Below are 16,723 nucleotides of genomic sequence, written 5' to 3' on the forward strand. Positions count from 1 at the left end.
AGTCAGAAAGACGCTGGGAAGTCAACTTTGGATGATGACTAATGTGCTTGTGATATTTTTATCTGAGTGCATCGTGCTACAAATGGACAAGTGCTGATGTTCTCAGCAGAGCAAATAGCCCATGAAAAATTCGAGTTTAAATGCTTCAGTAATGCCTTTCTATCTTTGTCCAAAAGTAGATTTAGTCAATTATATGGATGAAGAAGAGGGATGAAGAGGAGGAATTTCCAGTAGCATGGGCATTGGATCCATTTTTAACTGACATGTTTCAGGCTGTTCATATTGCACATCTTTCAATAGTTTCAGTTATTGGATGTTTATAAAATACATGTATATTTACACACATACAGTGAACAAAATTTAATCAAATTGGTTTTGAACAATAATTTTTACATTTTTTTTTGTTTTTTTGGGTTTGTTGGTTTTGGTGGGTTGTTCCTTCCTAAGCAATATATAAATAGAAGTCGGCTCTATGGAGGCTGGAATCAATTAGTTTCCTTTTTATGGCTGCCTAGATTCTGTCTGCATCTCTGGGAAGTGTTACTGAGCTTCAGGCAACAAATTCAACCAGTTTTATTCCTGAAACTGTAGTTGATCGGCTTATGGCACAAGGTAAGTTAAACTTTGAGTTTGTGTACATAATGACGGATATGATGTATTAGCCTGCCCATATTCCAGTATTTGTACATGCAAATAAAGCTTGTGTATTGCTGTAACAGTCACTGTTGATACTTCTAGCGGTGTTTCAGAAGACAAACATGAAACGCTTTCTTTAAAATGAAATAAGTTGAAATGTATTTGAAAGAAATAAGTAAAAATGCTTGATACTGCTTGAAATGTAACTCAAGACTTAGGTTCTATTCCTGGCGTCCAGACACCCTTTGAAAATAATAAATTTTGATGAAGCTGTCACATACAGACATGCGCGTGCACACACACAGAGATGTATAGGTTTAAAAGCAGAAAGATAATGTACATATGTAAAAAAATATATAAAATAATGCATGTAAAGGGTACTATTTACAAATATAAAATATTTTCCTGTTACGTAAAGAAGTGAAAATTTGTATCTTTCCAAATTTACTATGTAATTTTAACAATTATTAGTGCCTTGTGGAAGGATCATTGTATTTCAAAACTATTTTAAATAACACTTTTCCTGTATATGATTTTGTGGTTGCTTGGTTTTTTCTCTTGTTCTGGAATATACTGTTTTAAATATAGAGCGAACTTGGATATTTGAAGAAAAATATGTTCTATTGTAAAGAAGCTTTAACTACTTTAATCTTTTGTGGGTTTTATTTTTTTATTAAATGTATTCTAGGTCAAAGTGATACAACTACAACAGAATGTCCAAGTCAACATGATTCTCCCATGTCTGCTGCTCTGCCTAAACAGCATGCTGTAATTACACCTGCCCTTTTGTCAGCTGTTTGCACCCTTCTGCACAATCTGCTGGTTGTCACACCAAAAGATACTGGAATTGCTCTTCAGCAAGTGCAGTTGTTACCAGCTCTTACCAGGTATGAGATCGATAACTGCTGAACTACAAACGAGGTCTAACAATAGAGGTGAAATGTTTGAAATATCTACCAGTGTTTCTCACCGAAACTGTTAAATATATTGACCACTTCTTGCTTCTGAAGTGTTCAAAGATACCTTTTAAAAAAATACAATTGACAAAAGAAAATCAGATTACTACCCCCTCCCCCCCCGAAAAGACAGTCATATTGTTGATTCCATTTATTCTGTCTGTCTTCTACAGGACTACTGTGTTGCTTTGATAATATTTTAGGGTTTTGTTGTAGATGGCCATTTAGTCATCCTTTTTAGAGGGGTAATGTTTTGAATTTTTTTTTTTTCTTTCCCTTAGTAGAACAGTATATTAGATAGTCAAGTATTCAGAACTGCAGGTATTTTCAGTTCATGTAATGATGTTCTTCTTTGAATTGTGTGCAATCTTTTGAGGATGAACCAAGGGCTTGCCAGGTTTAGGAAAGTATTGGACAATAGACCCTAGTGTTTTATTTCTTTTTTAAAGAAGGAACCACTTCAAAATAGTCTTCAAATTGTATTCCACATTTCCACTTGCATTATTACAAATTCTTTCATCTATAGAAAGTGTTTGGAAGTTCTGAAGCGAAGCATGAAAATTAGTTCAGTTTATTTTAAGGCTTTCAAGAGTTTTTGTAGTTGCTCTTCATACTGCAGTTAATGAAAAAAAAAAAACCACCTGCCCTTGTTTGAATACTATTATTAAAAAGCTGTTTATTCTTCTACAGGGAAAAAATAAGCAATCAAATACACAGAAGCAGTTTTTACCAGTGCAGTAACAGCCATTGGAATTTAATGTTAGTCTAACTACTTGAAATAACTTCCTGCTACTATAATTGCCATTGCACTAGACTTACTGCTAAACTTCACTGTTATAAAAAAGTGCTTCATAATTTTTTTTACTCTTTATTGAAAATGTTCTTTTCTATGGAAAGTTAAGTTAGTAGAATGTTTAATTATTTAAGTATATATATCTAATCAACTTTATTTTATTTTAGTCTTGTAAGTGCTAATCTGGTTGAGAGATGTATCTTGGAACTGAAAGCTCCATTGGGTCATCCATGTCATACAGAATATGTAAAAGCTCAGGTTAGAGAAGCATTTGTTACTTTCTAATTGTTTCAAATTATGAAATTAATTAATTTGCATAAGCTATATTTATTAACATAGTATAGATACACTGTTGTAGGCTACACTCATGTGAATCTGTGCTTCTGACAAGTTTTAAGAGAAAATAAACCTTGTTATATTCAACACAGAACAATTAATTTCTGTGTTAGAACTATACCTGGAACGATCAAGCTGAAAATCAATTGTGTTTTAAAAATACAAACTGAGTTTAGCAGTTACAGAAATAATATAATAGGGTTTGTATAGTATTGAAATACAAGCCAGATAGTTATTGACACATTGCATATTTATTTTGTGCAACAAACCTGGCTACTTTGCTTTGTCTCCAATTCTGCAGAAATTTACATAGTTCTCAACTAGTTTTTATGTGTGTAAAGCATATAGGGTTACTGCCAATGGAACTACTTCTGTACTGTGTTTATGGCACAGCGCCATTTTAAAGCTTGTGCTTCTCTGCATACAGATGTACTTTGAAGAAAGGTACCCAGGTGATTAAGAAAATGTGTTTCAGCAGAAATCTTGTAACAATAAATAAATATGTCAGGAATAATTTCTTTTCCTAAAGCTTCAAATTGAGTTTATTTTTTCAGGGAATACATGTATATTTGTGAATATTAATCACCATTTTAATTTTTTTCTTGGTGAGCTTCCAGAGGCTATGGTGCTGTACATATAATGAAAGTCATATCTTTCTCACAAGGAGTTTTATTCTTTGTCACTAGAAAATTGATTTCACACATGTGTTTCCAGACTAGGAATTCTGTTTCATCTTCTATGGTAAAAATTAGGAGAACCATTTTTAATTTATATCCTATTATTTCTTTTAAGTGTGTATATTAATACAAAATTTTATGCATCAGTTGAAGGAATGTGAAAAAATGTGGAAGGTGCGAATATATGGCTTTATTTCTTATCTTCTTAAAAATATTTAACAGGTGTTATTACTACTTCAATACTTGTCGTCTGTGTCCAGGCTTCTGAAATCATGTTTATTGGTGAACTCTCAACTTGTAATCCAGGATGAGCTGTTGAAACCTCTTTTGGGAAATACCTTCACAATTCTCACCATTCGCTCCAAAAATGGGTTAGGTAATGAAATATTTTGTTTCCAGTGTAGCCAGACAGAGACAGGTCTTCATTTATGTATCACCTTAATTTAAATTGAGTTACTGTCAGGCTTAGCTATCCAGGTTTGTGCACATGTGTAAATGGTTTGATTTTTTTTTTCTATATTGTCTTTGCAGATACTGAGTTAACATCTGTACTTCATGAAACATGGGTAGACTTTTTCAACCTTCTTGCTACATTATTGTGGAAGAGTGGCCAAATATCTTTTCCATCTGTGACAACAGCCCTTGCAAATCATTGTACAGCAATAATTGGTAATAACTTTTCCTGGATAGGTTTTGAGCTAGCAACTAATTAAATAAATTTTTATGGGTTAGCAGTTCTAGTTGTAACACTTAATCAAATGGGACCTGTGAGTTCCTTTCTTTCTTTTTCTTTTTTAAATCTTACATAAAAGGAAAGCAAAGTTTTGAGGGAAGATAAGAGATCTAGGAATGCAAAAAATTTTTAGAGGGGTTGGTTTGTTTTTTAATTACTCCTTCGTTAGTTACTTGGATAGTTAGGGCTCTGGGTCACCAAGATTCTCTGACATGTTTCAGTAGTGAAGATGAGGATAGTCCATTGAAGTTTGTGATTTCATCCAAGCGTATGTTAAGTTATCCAGTAAATCCAAATCCAATTGTACATAGAGCAGCTGGTTGGTACTGTTGGTGTTATAATGTAACCTGTTGAATAAAGCAAGGAGAGTTCAGAAAATTGTCAGACAAATGAGTGATTTAGCAAATGGAAATTGTTTTTTTGTTTTATATTCAAATTAATGCAGAGCAACTAATTAATCCAAACCTATAAAACTAAAAACTTTATTTCTTAGATTTTTAAAGACTTATCAAATGCATAGAATTTTTAGATCTCCTTGTGCAGTGCATAGGTATAACTGCTTCTTGGCTCACATGCTTTCTTTGATAAGTCTTCTTGAGTTCCAAAGCACTTAAGGTTTATTCAGAATGAAATATAAAAATTTTTATTTTCCTGTTTAACCTTTCAGATACCATTTGTGATTGTATTCGTCTGTCAGCCGAATATCCTGTTTTGTATATGGCTAGTTTACAGTTCCTTTCTGTCCTTTTGAATGAGGAAGGAAGAAGACAGCTCCAAGATAAACACAGTACATGTCAGAATCCAACTATTAGCTTTCTTCTAGATCATGCAGAAGGATGTCAGGCATCAGTAACTCAACTTACTGCATTGATTATTCAGGTATTTAGAATCTGATGATGTGATTGCAGGATATATTTTTGCATTTTTATATTTTGTTAAAAAGGAATATAGTTACCTAATGAAAAATCAATTGTTTCTAGTTATGACCCAAGACATCTTTAATTTGAGACATATGTTACAATCACTTGTGAAATTCATGTAATAAGCTGCATCAATTGCAAAGCAGTAACTTGTAGGAAGTGCCTTGGGAGGCAATAATGGTGCAACAGGATGGTATAGAAACTTACGTAGAGAAGATGGTACTTCAATATAATATGCTTGGCTAAATACTGATAAGCGTTTTTTCCCCTGCATTTCCAAACATGTAATGAGATTTTTAAGCTTCAAGACATAGCTATCCATATTGTAAATGACAGTTGCTTTTAACAGCTGCCTTTATAAAAATTGTGAACCAAGATGAATAATTAATCCTTCTAGTTCATTTCCTGATAGTGTAAAATCAGTGTTGTTGCGCTTAAGGTGCATATATTACTGCATTTTCCAAGACGGTTTTAAGTTGGCCAGGTATTTTCACTAATTCTTTTAGGAACTTGTTGACTGACATAATATTTATTGGTGACAAGATATTTTTTTTTTCTAGATACTTATTCTGAATGTTCAGTCTTGCATAATATAATCTCATTATTCTTATTTATTCCTTAATATACTGTCCTAAATGATTCTTTTATGTCCCTTATATTTGCTTCCTTTACTTATTTAAAATGTTAAAATATCTTCGATTACTTAATAATAAGAAAAATTGTGACATTAGTTTCTAATTTATTTACCCTCTCAAATTGGTTATTTTATCTATATACTCATATATTTTTAGCTAAATACTCATTGTTCTTTAAATTATATGCAGTTATTCACTGTAATAGTGATCCATGATTAGAAGTGTAGTGTTTGTCTGAAAGACACTTTTAGTATAACATAATGTAGCTTATGATTTCTGATGTTCTGGAGTCAGTGTCTTGTAATTATTATTATTATTTTTAATAGTATTGGTGCATATTGGGTGGTGTGCCCAAAATGATGCTTAGTATCGCTTTATCTCTTCTTTTCCTATGGCTGCTGAATTATTGTCGAATAACCTCACTCCTACCAAGCCTTGTCCTGATCTAGCTAACATCTGTCACATAACCTGTTCTTCTTTACTGCTGCTGTTACACCATTGTGGCTCTATAGCATTTCTGCGGCATAGTATTCTGTCTACTGAGAACCTGGTGTCTTTTGGGTAGGAGAAACCTCTTAAGAGGACCCTTCTTGGTGCCACTGTATTGGCCAGTAACACTAGAATTCCCCCTCTCTTTTGCAGCTAATTTCAGATACTTTCAGTGCATAGAAATTTCCTGTGAGGACATGATTTTCAGAGACTCAGCAAAACACGGGCAATTCATTGAAATCCCATAATTTGCTAAATATCCTGTAAACGTTTTTGTATTTAGTGCTTATGTATGTGCCTAAAACTGAACCCCTTGGCTCTGGCACAAAATATGTGAATGCATGGAAGTATGTCAAAGATGTGTTGTGTTCCAAGTCACATTCTTCTATTTTCATACAAGTGTACATAGCTCATTACCAATCTTTGCCAGGAAAAAGTGATGATTCTTATGGTGACAGCAGAAGTTGTTACCGAAATCTCGGAATGAAGAACTTATCGACACCAATGTGATGTAGATAAGCAGACACTTCTTTATTAACGGCCGGGTGTGTGAGCGAGTCCTCTCGCGATCAACGCACGCCAGGTCCTAAAAGCAGATTCCATATATAGAGCTTATTCATACATATTCATTAATTATTCATGCATAATCATAACATTTCCCAGAAATCATTAACATATTCTCCTCCCATATCCGATTCTGCGCAATAAAGCTTAGAAAGGTCCAGAAATGGGTCTGGGGTACGATTTGGGTAGGTGGTACATGAGTCGGTGGTCGCGATCTCCCCCTGCCGGAATTACCTTTTACTAAAGTTCACGGTTTCTTGGCAGGCACCTACAAGCTGTTCCAGTCGACTCTCCCCAGTTCCCATTAATCCTACATTCTGACATCTCAATATACTTTCTTTATACAGAAGACTAGTTAGATACAAAGAAACCTTTCAAACCCTAAATTATTACTTAAGCTTCAACAATGATTCCAACCCATTCTTCTGGCCTTAGTACAAAATGTATAAAGGGTCTCACAACTACTTTTACTAAATAATCATCTTCCTATATTTCTATTCTATAAAATAACTCTATAAAATCAGATAATCAAACCAATAAAATCAATTGATCTCAACTCTTTAACAAATCGACAACAAAGTCATCTATACAATTAAGAATTAACTGCAGCCAGGCCAATGAATGTGTATCAGGCAGTATGACATAGTTTGAATATTATAAGAGGTAGCAGCTGTTAACTTGCTCTTGAACTCTTCAGAGCTCTAGCTGGACATTGCATTTTGTTCATAAAACTGCTCAAAAGATAACCAACATTGTCTAGGGCTTTATAATACATGAAAGAGATATAGTTGCTACAATCTCCAAAAAAGGATAATAGAATTAGGAAAGAAGCAGCTTTAGTTTTTTTAGAGCAAAGTACATGTATTTTTTTTCTTCAGTCTCCATGATGGTCATTGAGAGGCAGTTGAAAGAGGAGCCCATAAGATGTAAAGTAAGCTACTAACAATAAAAAAAAAAAAACAACCCAACCCAAAATATTTAAATATGATCCTTCTTCAAGAGAAGCACTCAAGCAAATAATTGACTAACATAGAAGAAGCTGTGGGAGAGAATTTTCAAACAGTCATCTCCATTAATCATCCTAATTACATAAAATCTACAGAGGCTGATATGCAATGGCAAATGCTAACTTAAGTCCTGGTCTGCAATTGTGAGTATTAGCAGACCACGACCTAAATTAGTGTGCATTATTGCATACAACCGATTTAGTAAACACACATGCTGATTTTGAAAGGTTTTGGTGCTTTTGTGTACGTAAACTTTAACCTCTGTATATATGTTTTCAAGATCAGAAGTAAAAGTAAGAAGGAAACCATAATCCATACATAGTCTCAAATTCAGGCGCTAGCTTTTTTTCCTAGATATAAAAGTTAGTGTTCTAGAAGGGTTGTAATCTCCCCTTCACCTAATTTAAAGTAGGTGCTGTGAATCTGCTGTGGATTTTTGGAACATCTTACATTTATTAATTATCATAATTTCAAAAAATAATTAAGTGTCCATTCTCATTTTAATACTTCAATACTAGTAGTTTAAAACTATAGATTCTACTGGCAGAAGGCATCATAAATTTACATAGAGTTATTGTTTCCATTCAACTAGTAGTTAATAACCATTAATTATTAATTATTGAAGTGTTCCTATGATTGACGTAAATTTTCTTCTTTACTATAAACTGCAATTTGTGATTGCAAAGTAAGGAAAAAATACACAGAGGAGCATGCTTCCAGAAAGAATGAAATTTTGCTAGTTTTAAAGATAAAATTTAGAAAATAGTAAGATCAAATGAAAACTTTTTAAAAAGTTACAAATAGAGGACAACTCACCTTAATTATTTAATCAGTTCTAATTAGCCACATATTACTTAAAGGAAAATACCCAAGAGATTGACAGGGAAATATTTGGTTTATTACTAAAAAACTCCTAAGTACTAAGAAAAAATTTAAACAGCTGGTAACTTAATAGAGCAAAAGCCTTTGAATGGATAAATCACAAAATCTACATATTAGGTTATGTAGGACTAAAGGAACCCAGCATTCTGTTTTTTCCTGACTTGTGTAAATTAGCATCAAGTTTAAACTTTAAGCTTTTTATATTTTTACTCAAACCTCTAAATTCTTTTAAAAAGAATCCACCACCTATTAGTACAGAAAAGTAGTCCATTTACTTAGAACATTCTTGTGTTGCTGATAGCTTTGAGATTTCACTTGGGATGTAATAAACCCAGCTGTAGTCTAAATGTGATTTTTTTTTTTTTTTTTTTCTGCTACCTATAAATGCAGAACACAGCCCATGCTTTAATTTGGTGTCAGTCATCCTTATCAATGAGGTTTTCTTGTTCTTCAAGTTAATAATTTACTGGTCTTCATCCCTTGATCTTTTCAGTCCTGGTTACACTGAACACTTCAATAAATGGTAAACAGAGAGCATACATTGGTAGTTTATTGCATATTAAAAGTTTGAAAACTTTATTAGGCAATTACTAGCTAGAGGACTAAAGCAAATAAAAGATGATACCTGTGATATATGTAGAGGTGTGAAATCTGTGAGGTCCTATGTCTAGGTACTGATGAGATTTCTGTCTGAAGTACTGTCTTTCTTCAGATGCTGTTTTTATTACAAACTTTAAAATACGTTTTTCTTTCTGCTGTGGTCCAGCAACAGATCTTACTTTACTATATTTTTTTGTTTACAGTGCATACCATTTTCCGTTACATTGTATGTTGGTATTGGTATGATATTTTAGGGAAAATTGCTAGATGGACAAAATTATGTAGTGGTTAGTATATAAAGCACAGACAGCTCTTTGTCTTTCAACTGTCTTGTTATATGACTCTAAAAAATATTCTTTTGAAAGCACAGAGATTGTATTTGTGTTATTAGAAATACAGTGAAGCTCTCAAAGGCCTCATGAAAATAGGACAAACTACCATTTTTCTCTGATTGGAAGAGTACCTAAAGAAAAGTTATCCCTGTGACAATGGTGGTTTTATTCTAAAGAATTTCATGATGTTTAATGTCTATCCTTCATCATTGTATTGATTGAAAGTGAGACTACACTAAAGGCATGTCAGTGAATTGTCTGCGATAGCAAGCCTGAATACTAGGAAAGGTCTGGAATGCCAGGGCTGTGAATCCAGGCTTTAGGAAAGTAGAATGTTAAGAAAAGAGTAAAAGGAGTGGACTTAGGAGCAAAAAAAATATATATTTTTTTAACATTTTAGAAAAAATAATCACTTCAGAGAGGGAGAATGCTGGATAGGAAAATAGCGGTAAATCATCCAAATGAAAATATAGACTATGTATAACATTTATAGATAGGAATGCAACTTTTAATATAGTCATTTTTTCATTGTGGTAATGAATGTGCATTTTTTTTTTAGGTCTGTGAAAGAAAATCTTCACAGGATGCACTGAAAGAAGTTGCTACAAATGCACTGCTGTCTCTGTTAGCTGTCAGTAAAAATGCCCAGAAATGTGCTTTGGAAGGTGAGCATTTCAAAATGTATGTTAAATAATTTATGAATCAAATGATTGCAGATGTTGTTTTTTAAATAATAATTTTTTTTTGTTAAAAAAAACACCCTGATTTTCAGTGACAATTTTTTCCAGATTTTTACAGAGAAAGCTTATGAATAATTAGTTTTCGGCTACAGATCAAATACTCTTTTGCAGTCAGTCTAAAAATTTGTGGTGAAATCACAGCTCTGTGTGAGAGTGAGAAGAGACCTGTGAACTTTTACTGATAGTGGCATATTCATCTATTCACAACTGGAGATTTTGCACTGGCAGTATCTTCCATTTTTTGTTTTGCACTATGCTGATACAGGTTTGTAGGTGAAAGTATTCCCTGTGTTCTCAGTTCTGGCTGTACCTAGACAAGAAGAGACTTATTTCTCTCAGCTTTGTTCTTCCATGCCTCTTTGTTTCTTTTTTCCCATTTTACAGTTCAAGTAGGACCTTCTCCCCTTGCAGTGCAACATCTTTCATGCCTAAAGTTTTTACTTTACAGTAGTAAAACAAAAGTTTTAAACCTCTAATCAAAGATATTTCTTTTTTTGTGTGTTCCCACTGGAACGCAGGGGAGACTTCTTTATTTGCATTTTTCATGTATCATGCATTTAATACCTGCTGATCAGCCCAAGTGCTCTTTGTCTGGGTTGCTTTCTTGTTACTTGCATCTCTGTTGATTAGTTCAGTCCTTCAAGCCTACTGAAAGTCCTTTAAACCTACTTTAAAACTACACTGAAATAGGTAGCCTAGACATGTCTGCTCAATGTCTGATTCTAATAGCGTCAGAAAACTCCAAACTTTAAATCCTATGCTATATACCTAATTTCTGCTCTTTCCCAGTGTATTGGTGGTCTACTCAGCCCTTGCTTGAGTCAGGTTGTTCTTTTGATGACCCACTAGATCAGGGGTCCTCAAACAGGCGGCCGGCGCGCGGATGAAGTGGCAGGCAGTCATCTGCGGCTGCTTGGTTTCCCCCCCCACAACCCCTGGCGGGGGCAGAGGGGGGGGGCGGGTGGGGGTGTTCTGTAAATACCGGGGGCCGGATTGAGGACCCTGGGGGGGCGTATCCAGCCCACGGGCCGTAGTTTGAGGACCCCTGCACTAGATCATCTAAGACCTGATTTCCTGTGAAGGCACTACCAGTGTATGAAGTGCATCCATTATGTGCTAGAGCAGCTGTCAAGTCACCCTTGCTATGATGCAACATGAATCTTAGAAAAGGAGAGGAGAAGTAGTTCTGGGCTTCAAATCAGTGTCCTGGAGATATCTGTAGCTCTAATATCACCTGTTCAGCTCCTAAGGACTACTTTTCAAGATACAAATGCTAAGTCCTGCACCTGAAAAAGACCAACCCTTTACAGCAGTACAGGCTGACTGGGGAGCTGAAAAGGACGATGAGGTCTTGGTAGGCAGCAAACTGAATGTAAGAAGGCTAACAGCATGCTGGGCTGTATCAACGGGAATACTGCCAGTAGACTGGGAGGGGAAGGATTATTTTTCTACTTAGAACTTGTTAGACCAAATCTAGAATAATGCATCCAGTTTTGGCCCAGTACAAGAAAGACATCAACAAAGTGGAGCAAATTCAGTAGAGGGCCACCAAGGTGGTTGTGTCCACTTGTCCTTAGAGAAGAAGCTGAGGGAACTGATTGCGTTCAACCTGGAGAAAATAAGGTTTTGGGGGAACTAATAGCAGCCTTCTTGTACATAGGAGATTTTGAAGGAGACAGAGCTGGGTATTTCACAGCAGTGGTGGTGTAGGAGTGTGCAAAAGAACAGACATAAATTGAAATGTGAGAGTCAGACTGGCTGTAAAGAACCGTTGCCCCTTTGAAGGCAGTCAAGCAGTGGCTAGACATACTGTGCAGTCTCTGTCTTTGAACATTTTCAAGACCAAACTGGATAAGGTTGCAGGTAAACTTTGCCTGATCTTATGGCTGACTTGACTTTGAGCAAGAGGTTGGACTCTATGACCTCTGGAGGCCATCTCTTCCAACTTGAATTATCCCATGAGCCTATGATCATAAGAATAGAGACCTTTAAAGTTCATCCACCCCAACACCCCCTGCAGTGAGCAGGGACATCTTCAACTAGATCAGGTTTCTGAGAGCCCTGTCCAACTTGACCTTGAATGTTTCCAGGGATGAGGTATCTACCACCTCTCTGGGCAACCTGTGCCAGTGTCTTACCACTCTCATTGTAAAAAAATTTCTTCCTTAAACCTAGTCTGAATCTACCTTTTTTTAGTTTAAAACCATTACCCCTTATCCTATTGCAACAGGCCCTGCTAAAAAGTTGGTCCCCATCTTTCTTATAAGCCCCCTTTAAGTATTGTAAAGCTGTAATAAGGCCTGCCTGGAGCCTTCTCTTCTCCAGGCTGAAGAACCCCAACTGTCTCAGACCTTTTTTGTAGGAAAGGTGTTCCATCCCTCTAATTTCTGTGGCCCTCTTCTGAATTCACTCCAATAGGTCCATGTCTTTCTGAGGGCTCCAGAGCTGGATGCAGTACTCCAGGTGGGGTGTCACTAGGGCAGAGCAGAGGGGGAGAATCACCTCTCTTTACCTGCTGGCCACACTACTTTTGGTGCTTGCCAGGATCTGGCTGGCTTTCTGGGCTGCAAGTGCACATTGTCAGCTTATGTCCACCTTTTCATCCACCAATAACCCCAAGTCCTACTCCTCAGGGCTGCTCTCAATCCCCTCCACTTCCAGCCTGTATTGATGCTACCGCAACCCAGGTGCAAGACCTTGCACTTGGCCTTGTTGAACCTCATGAGGTTCACATGGGCCCACTTCATGAGCTTGTCCTGATTCTTCTGGATGGCATCCTGTCCCTTGGGGATGTCAACTGTACCACTCAGCTTGGTGTCATCTGCAAACTTGCTGAAGGTGCACTCAGTCCCACTATGTCATTGATGAAGATAGTAAACAGTATTGATGCCAATACAGGTCCCTGAGAGACACCACTTGTCACCAGTCTCCATCTGAACATTGAACCATTGACCATTACTCTCTGGATGTGACCATCCAACCAGTTCCTCGCCCATTGAACAGTCCACCCATCAAATCTGTCTCTCTCAGATTTAGAGAAAGATGTTTTGGGGGCCTGTGTCAAAGGCCTTACAGAAGTCCAAATAAATCACATTTATAGCTCTTCCCTTGTCCACTGATATAGTCACTCCCTGATCTTTCATGCATTAAAGACTCCATATCCTGAGAAAGAGCCTAACTCAACATTTTGCATTTTGAGTCACCTGAACATTTACTCTATTTTGTCTTACCTCAGATGCAGCAAATTGCTGCTGTTAGTGAAGAGCTGGGTAACCTGAAGGCATGCCCTTGAAGCTTCAGTCTTCTAGGCAGCATAACTGAAGATATCCTGAAGAGTTATGAATTGCAATCCTCTTTTTCCCAAATCATCTTCCCCTCTCCATCTTATCAGTCCTTCCTTTGGGCATTCCTTTCACAGGACTCTGTTGCAAGAGGACTCAAATGTATTCTTATTTCTTGAGATCATTCAACTAGACACATTCCCATCCTGGAGACTGTCGGTTACTTCCTGATATCAAGAAGATAAAAATATATTGTGAACTCACAGAATTTGACTTCTGAATCCTTAAATCTCAGTTCAGGAGGGTAGATGTAATCAAGATTATGGCAAGAAAGATATTTTATGTTTCATAAAATATTTTGATTGTGAATGAATGCCTAAATTTTAATATTTTTTGTCTTTCAGTTGATCTTATAGACAGCTGTATAGAAAACATGAAGCACGTTCATGCACAGCTGAATTTGGATTCCCTAAAGCCTGGGAAAGCACAGAAAAAAAAGGTAACTATAAAATCAAATAAGACTGATATGATAAGGCATTTCCCAGCTCTTGTTTGTTTGGTTGGTTTTGTTTTTGCTGAGGTGGGTCCTATTGGTATTGGTCAGGGGTGAGACAGTAAACGACTTGTAGTGGATCTGGATACTGGGACGTCTTTGAGGTTCAATTATTTTAGAGCTTTTACCAACATAATTATCTCACATACTCACTCTCCGACCCTTTTCTCTGCCTCCTTTTCCAACATGGAGACAACTGCTGGTGCAAGAAGATCAGGCAGAAAATCATATCAGTTTGTGCTTTGCAGCTGCTCAGTTACCAGTCTTGGGTGTTACTAGCCAAAGCCTGCAGACGTGCTGGCATTTGTCTCCATGCATCTTTCTGGTCTCCAGGATCTTCTCCCACTTGCAGGATTGTTCCAGCAGCCGGGATCTTCACGTTCTTTTTAGACCTGTTTCTTTCCTTCAGAAACCCATTTCTTTTCAGGATTCCTTTTCACCACTGGCTTTTCTTTACAGAACTCTAAGATACTGTTTACCTAATCTAAGTAATCTATGTACAAATTACAACACATGATCAGCGTCTAAATTTGTGGTTCCGTCTCATGTCTTTTCATTAATTGGAGGATTCATGACTTCCCACTTTTAGTCCAGGTTATCAGAATTAGCAACTAGCCCATTCTGGTTGAAGACAGCAACTAGCGGACTTCTGAGAGCTCAAAAGTTTTGTTTCAAACATTCACGCGCATACATGTTCATCCATTTGTCACCTGTCAGTGCTCACAAGTTCTGATACTTATTTAGCCTACAACAGTATCTAAGAGTACTATATTATTTTCAAACATAGTTGGACTTTCAACCTTGACTTCATGGTCCTATCCGATCAGTCTAATTTTTCCCATCTTGTTTCCACTATAATAATTTTTCTGTTTCTCAGATTTTCTTTCTCAGTGTCATTCAGCCAGTGCTAGCCACTTTGTTTTTATTTAGTCCTGTACTAGTCAATCTCCCTCCCACTTCAAAACCAATTCCAGTTTGCTTGCACATATGTCATTATTTTGTATTCTCTACTGTGTCATGTGATCTGGCTTCCATTTCTGATTCATCTTCTGTCCTCCTGTGTACTTGGTCTGGACGTCTTGGGTTTTTGTCATCAGACTCAATTGTCCCTGGCTTTAATTGTGGTGTTTTGGTTTTGTTCTTTTTTTTTTTTAAAACTTTTTTCCTTACCATAACTAGACATAGATTAATTCTCACCATCATACAACAGTTTAATAAGATTTTTGTTGCATTCTGCTTGTTTTCTACCACTTTAACCTAAGAGAATTATTAAAATACTGAAAATAATATTTGCTGTCAAGTTTTATACCTTGTCTGCTCCCGCGTAAAGCAAAAATTGCAGAAAACATGTTTCTGCAGGATACTTCTGCATTGTTTGAGTTCTTTGAGGCTTTGGCACAGACATTAGCCTTGATTTGTGAGAGTATGGAACTGTGTTTTATAGCAGTGGGCGCTTAAAAGAATTTGAGGTTGACCCCAACGTCTGAAGGCTACGATATTTTTTCTTGATCTCCTAAACACATTTATTATCCCTTCTTCAAGGGGTAGAGGGTGAAAGGTGTCCTGCCCTGGGTATGTCCAGTAAGGTTCAAGTCCGCTTGTTCTTTATTTCTTGGGTTGAGAAGGGGGAAGCTGGGGGGACATTTGCTCCTCTGCTAACTGTAGAGGGAATTTAAAACTTGAAAAAAATTGAAGGAGCCTCTGAGAAAGTTCAGGAAGACTTGTTTATGTTTAATTAAGAGTACTTTGAAAGAGACTTGCAAAAGAATTCTTGGCAGATTTCCTTGTTGAGCTGCAATGGTAGTTGCTACATCATATGTAAGCAGGCTGTTCATTGTATGTGGTTCATAACTAGCTACCAGCAATCTAGTTTCATGTGAGAGAAACTGAGACATTGCTTTCATAGTTAGATTTAGCTGATGGTTCACAAAACTGCCCCTCATCCCACTTCCGAGGCACAGCTGTCAAGGTGAAGTTGTTGGAGCTTCTTTTCTTTTTCTCTTTCTTTTAACTGCTGGGAAATACGTGTTTGACTTGGCTTCATTCTCAGGGCAACTGAAGTATTTTACCTGATATTTCTTTTTATTCACAATAATTACTGTGATGCTAACCAAGGGCATGAAGAGTATTTACAGGTTACCAAGCTTTCAAAAACTCCCCTCAAAATAAGATCTTAGTAAAAATCAAGATATGCTAAAACAAATAAATACATACGAACAGTGCCATCAGCGCACACTATAACTTTTTCAACCTCCTAGAAGTTAACATATTAAATATAAGTTGTAGCTTGTGGCATTTTATAGGATTTGGTGCTATTTGTATTAAGCAAATTAATACATATGTAAGTTCTTGAAGGGACATCTTAGAGTTGGCACTTTATTTAGCTAAAAAAGAGGCAAGCAAGTCATAAACAACATTTGTAATGATGGCTTTTATGTTTCTTTTAATCTACCGCACCTGACTTTCATTAACTTTTTTTAGATAGACTTTTACTCTCTAAATGTCATCAACTGTACATGATATGTTACATAAGCAAGCATTGTTGCTTCCCCTTGTCTGAGATTTAAGCGTGAATCCTATTTTATATTT

General features: G+C 36.2%; 1 protein-coding gene across 8 annotated transcripts in view; it reads left to right on the plus strand.

Moving 5' to 3' along the window:
• The window catches only part of RTTN (rotatin), a 90,095-nt gene that overhangs the window by 62,023 nt on the left and 11,349 nt on the right, over positions 1-16,723 (plus strand). For 7 of the 8 annotated variants that reach the window (XR_005826908.1, XM_040587074.1, XM_040587076.1 and 4 more), the window contains 8 exons: positions 516-612; positions 1,325-1,523; positions 2,553-2,643; positions 3,621-3,774; positions 3,930-4,067; positions 4,799-5,010; positions 10,120-10,225; positions 13,986-14,080. Coding sequence is in view for 7 of the 8 variants with exons in the window: in XM_040587074.1 (XP_040443008.1) it covers positions 516-612; positions 1,325-1,523; positions 2,553-2,643; positions 3,621-3,774; positions 3,930-4,067; positions 4,799-5,010; positions 10,120-10,225; positions 13,986-14,080 (1,092 nt within the window). In the remaining variant the exon portion in view is untranslated. Of the gene's footprint in view, positions 1-515; positions 613-1,324; positions 1,524-2,552; positions 2,644-3,620; positions 3,775-3,929; positions 4,068-4,798; positions 5,011-7,617; positions 7,673-10,119; positions 10,226-13,985; positions 14,081-16,723 lie in introns of those variants that run through there. The other variant, XM_040587078.1, reaches the window with a different exon arrangement.

The sequence above is a fragment of the Falco naumanni genome, chromosome 3, assembly GCF_017639655.2.
Source record: "Falco naumanni isolate bFalNau1 chromosome 3, bFalNau1.pat, whole genome shotgun sequence".
NCBI lineage: Eukaryota > Metazoa > Chordata > Aves > Falconiformes > Falconidae > Falco > Falco naumanni.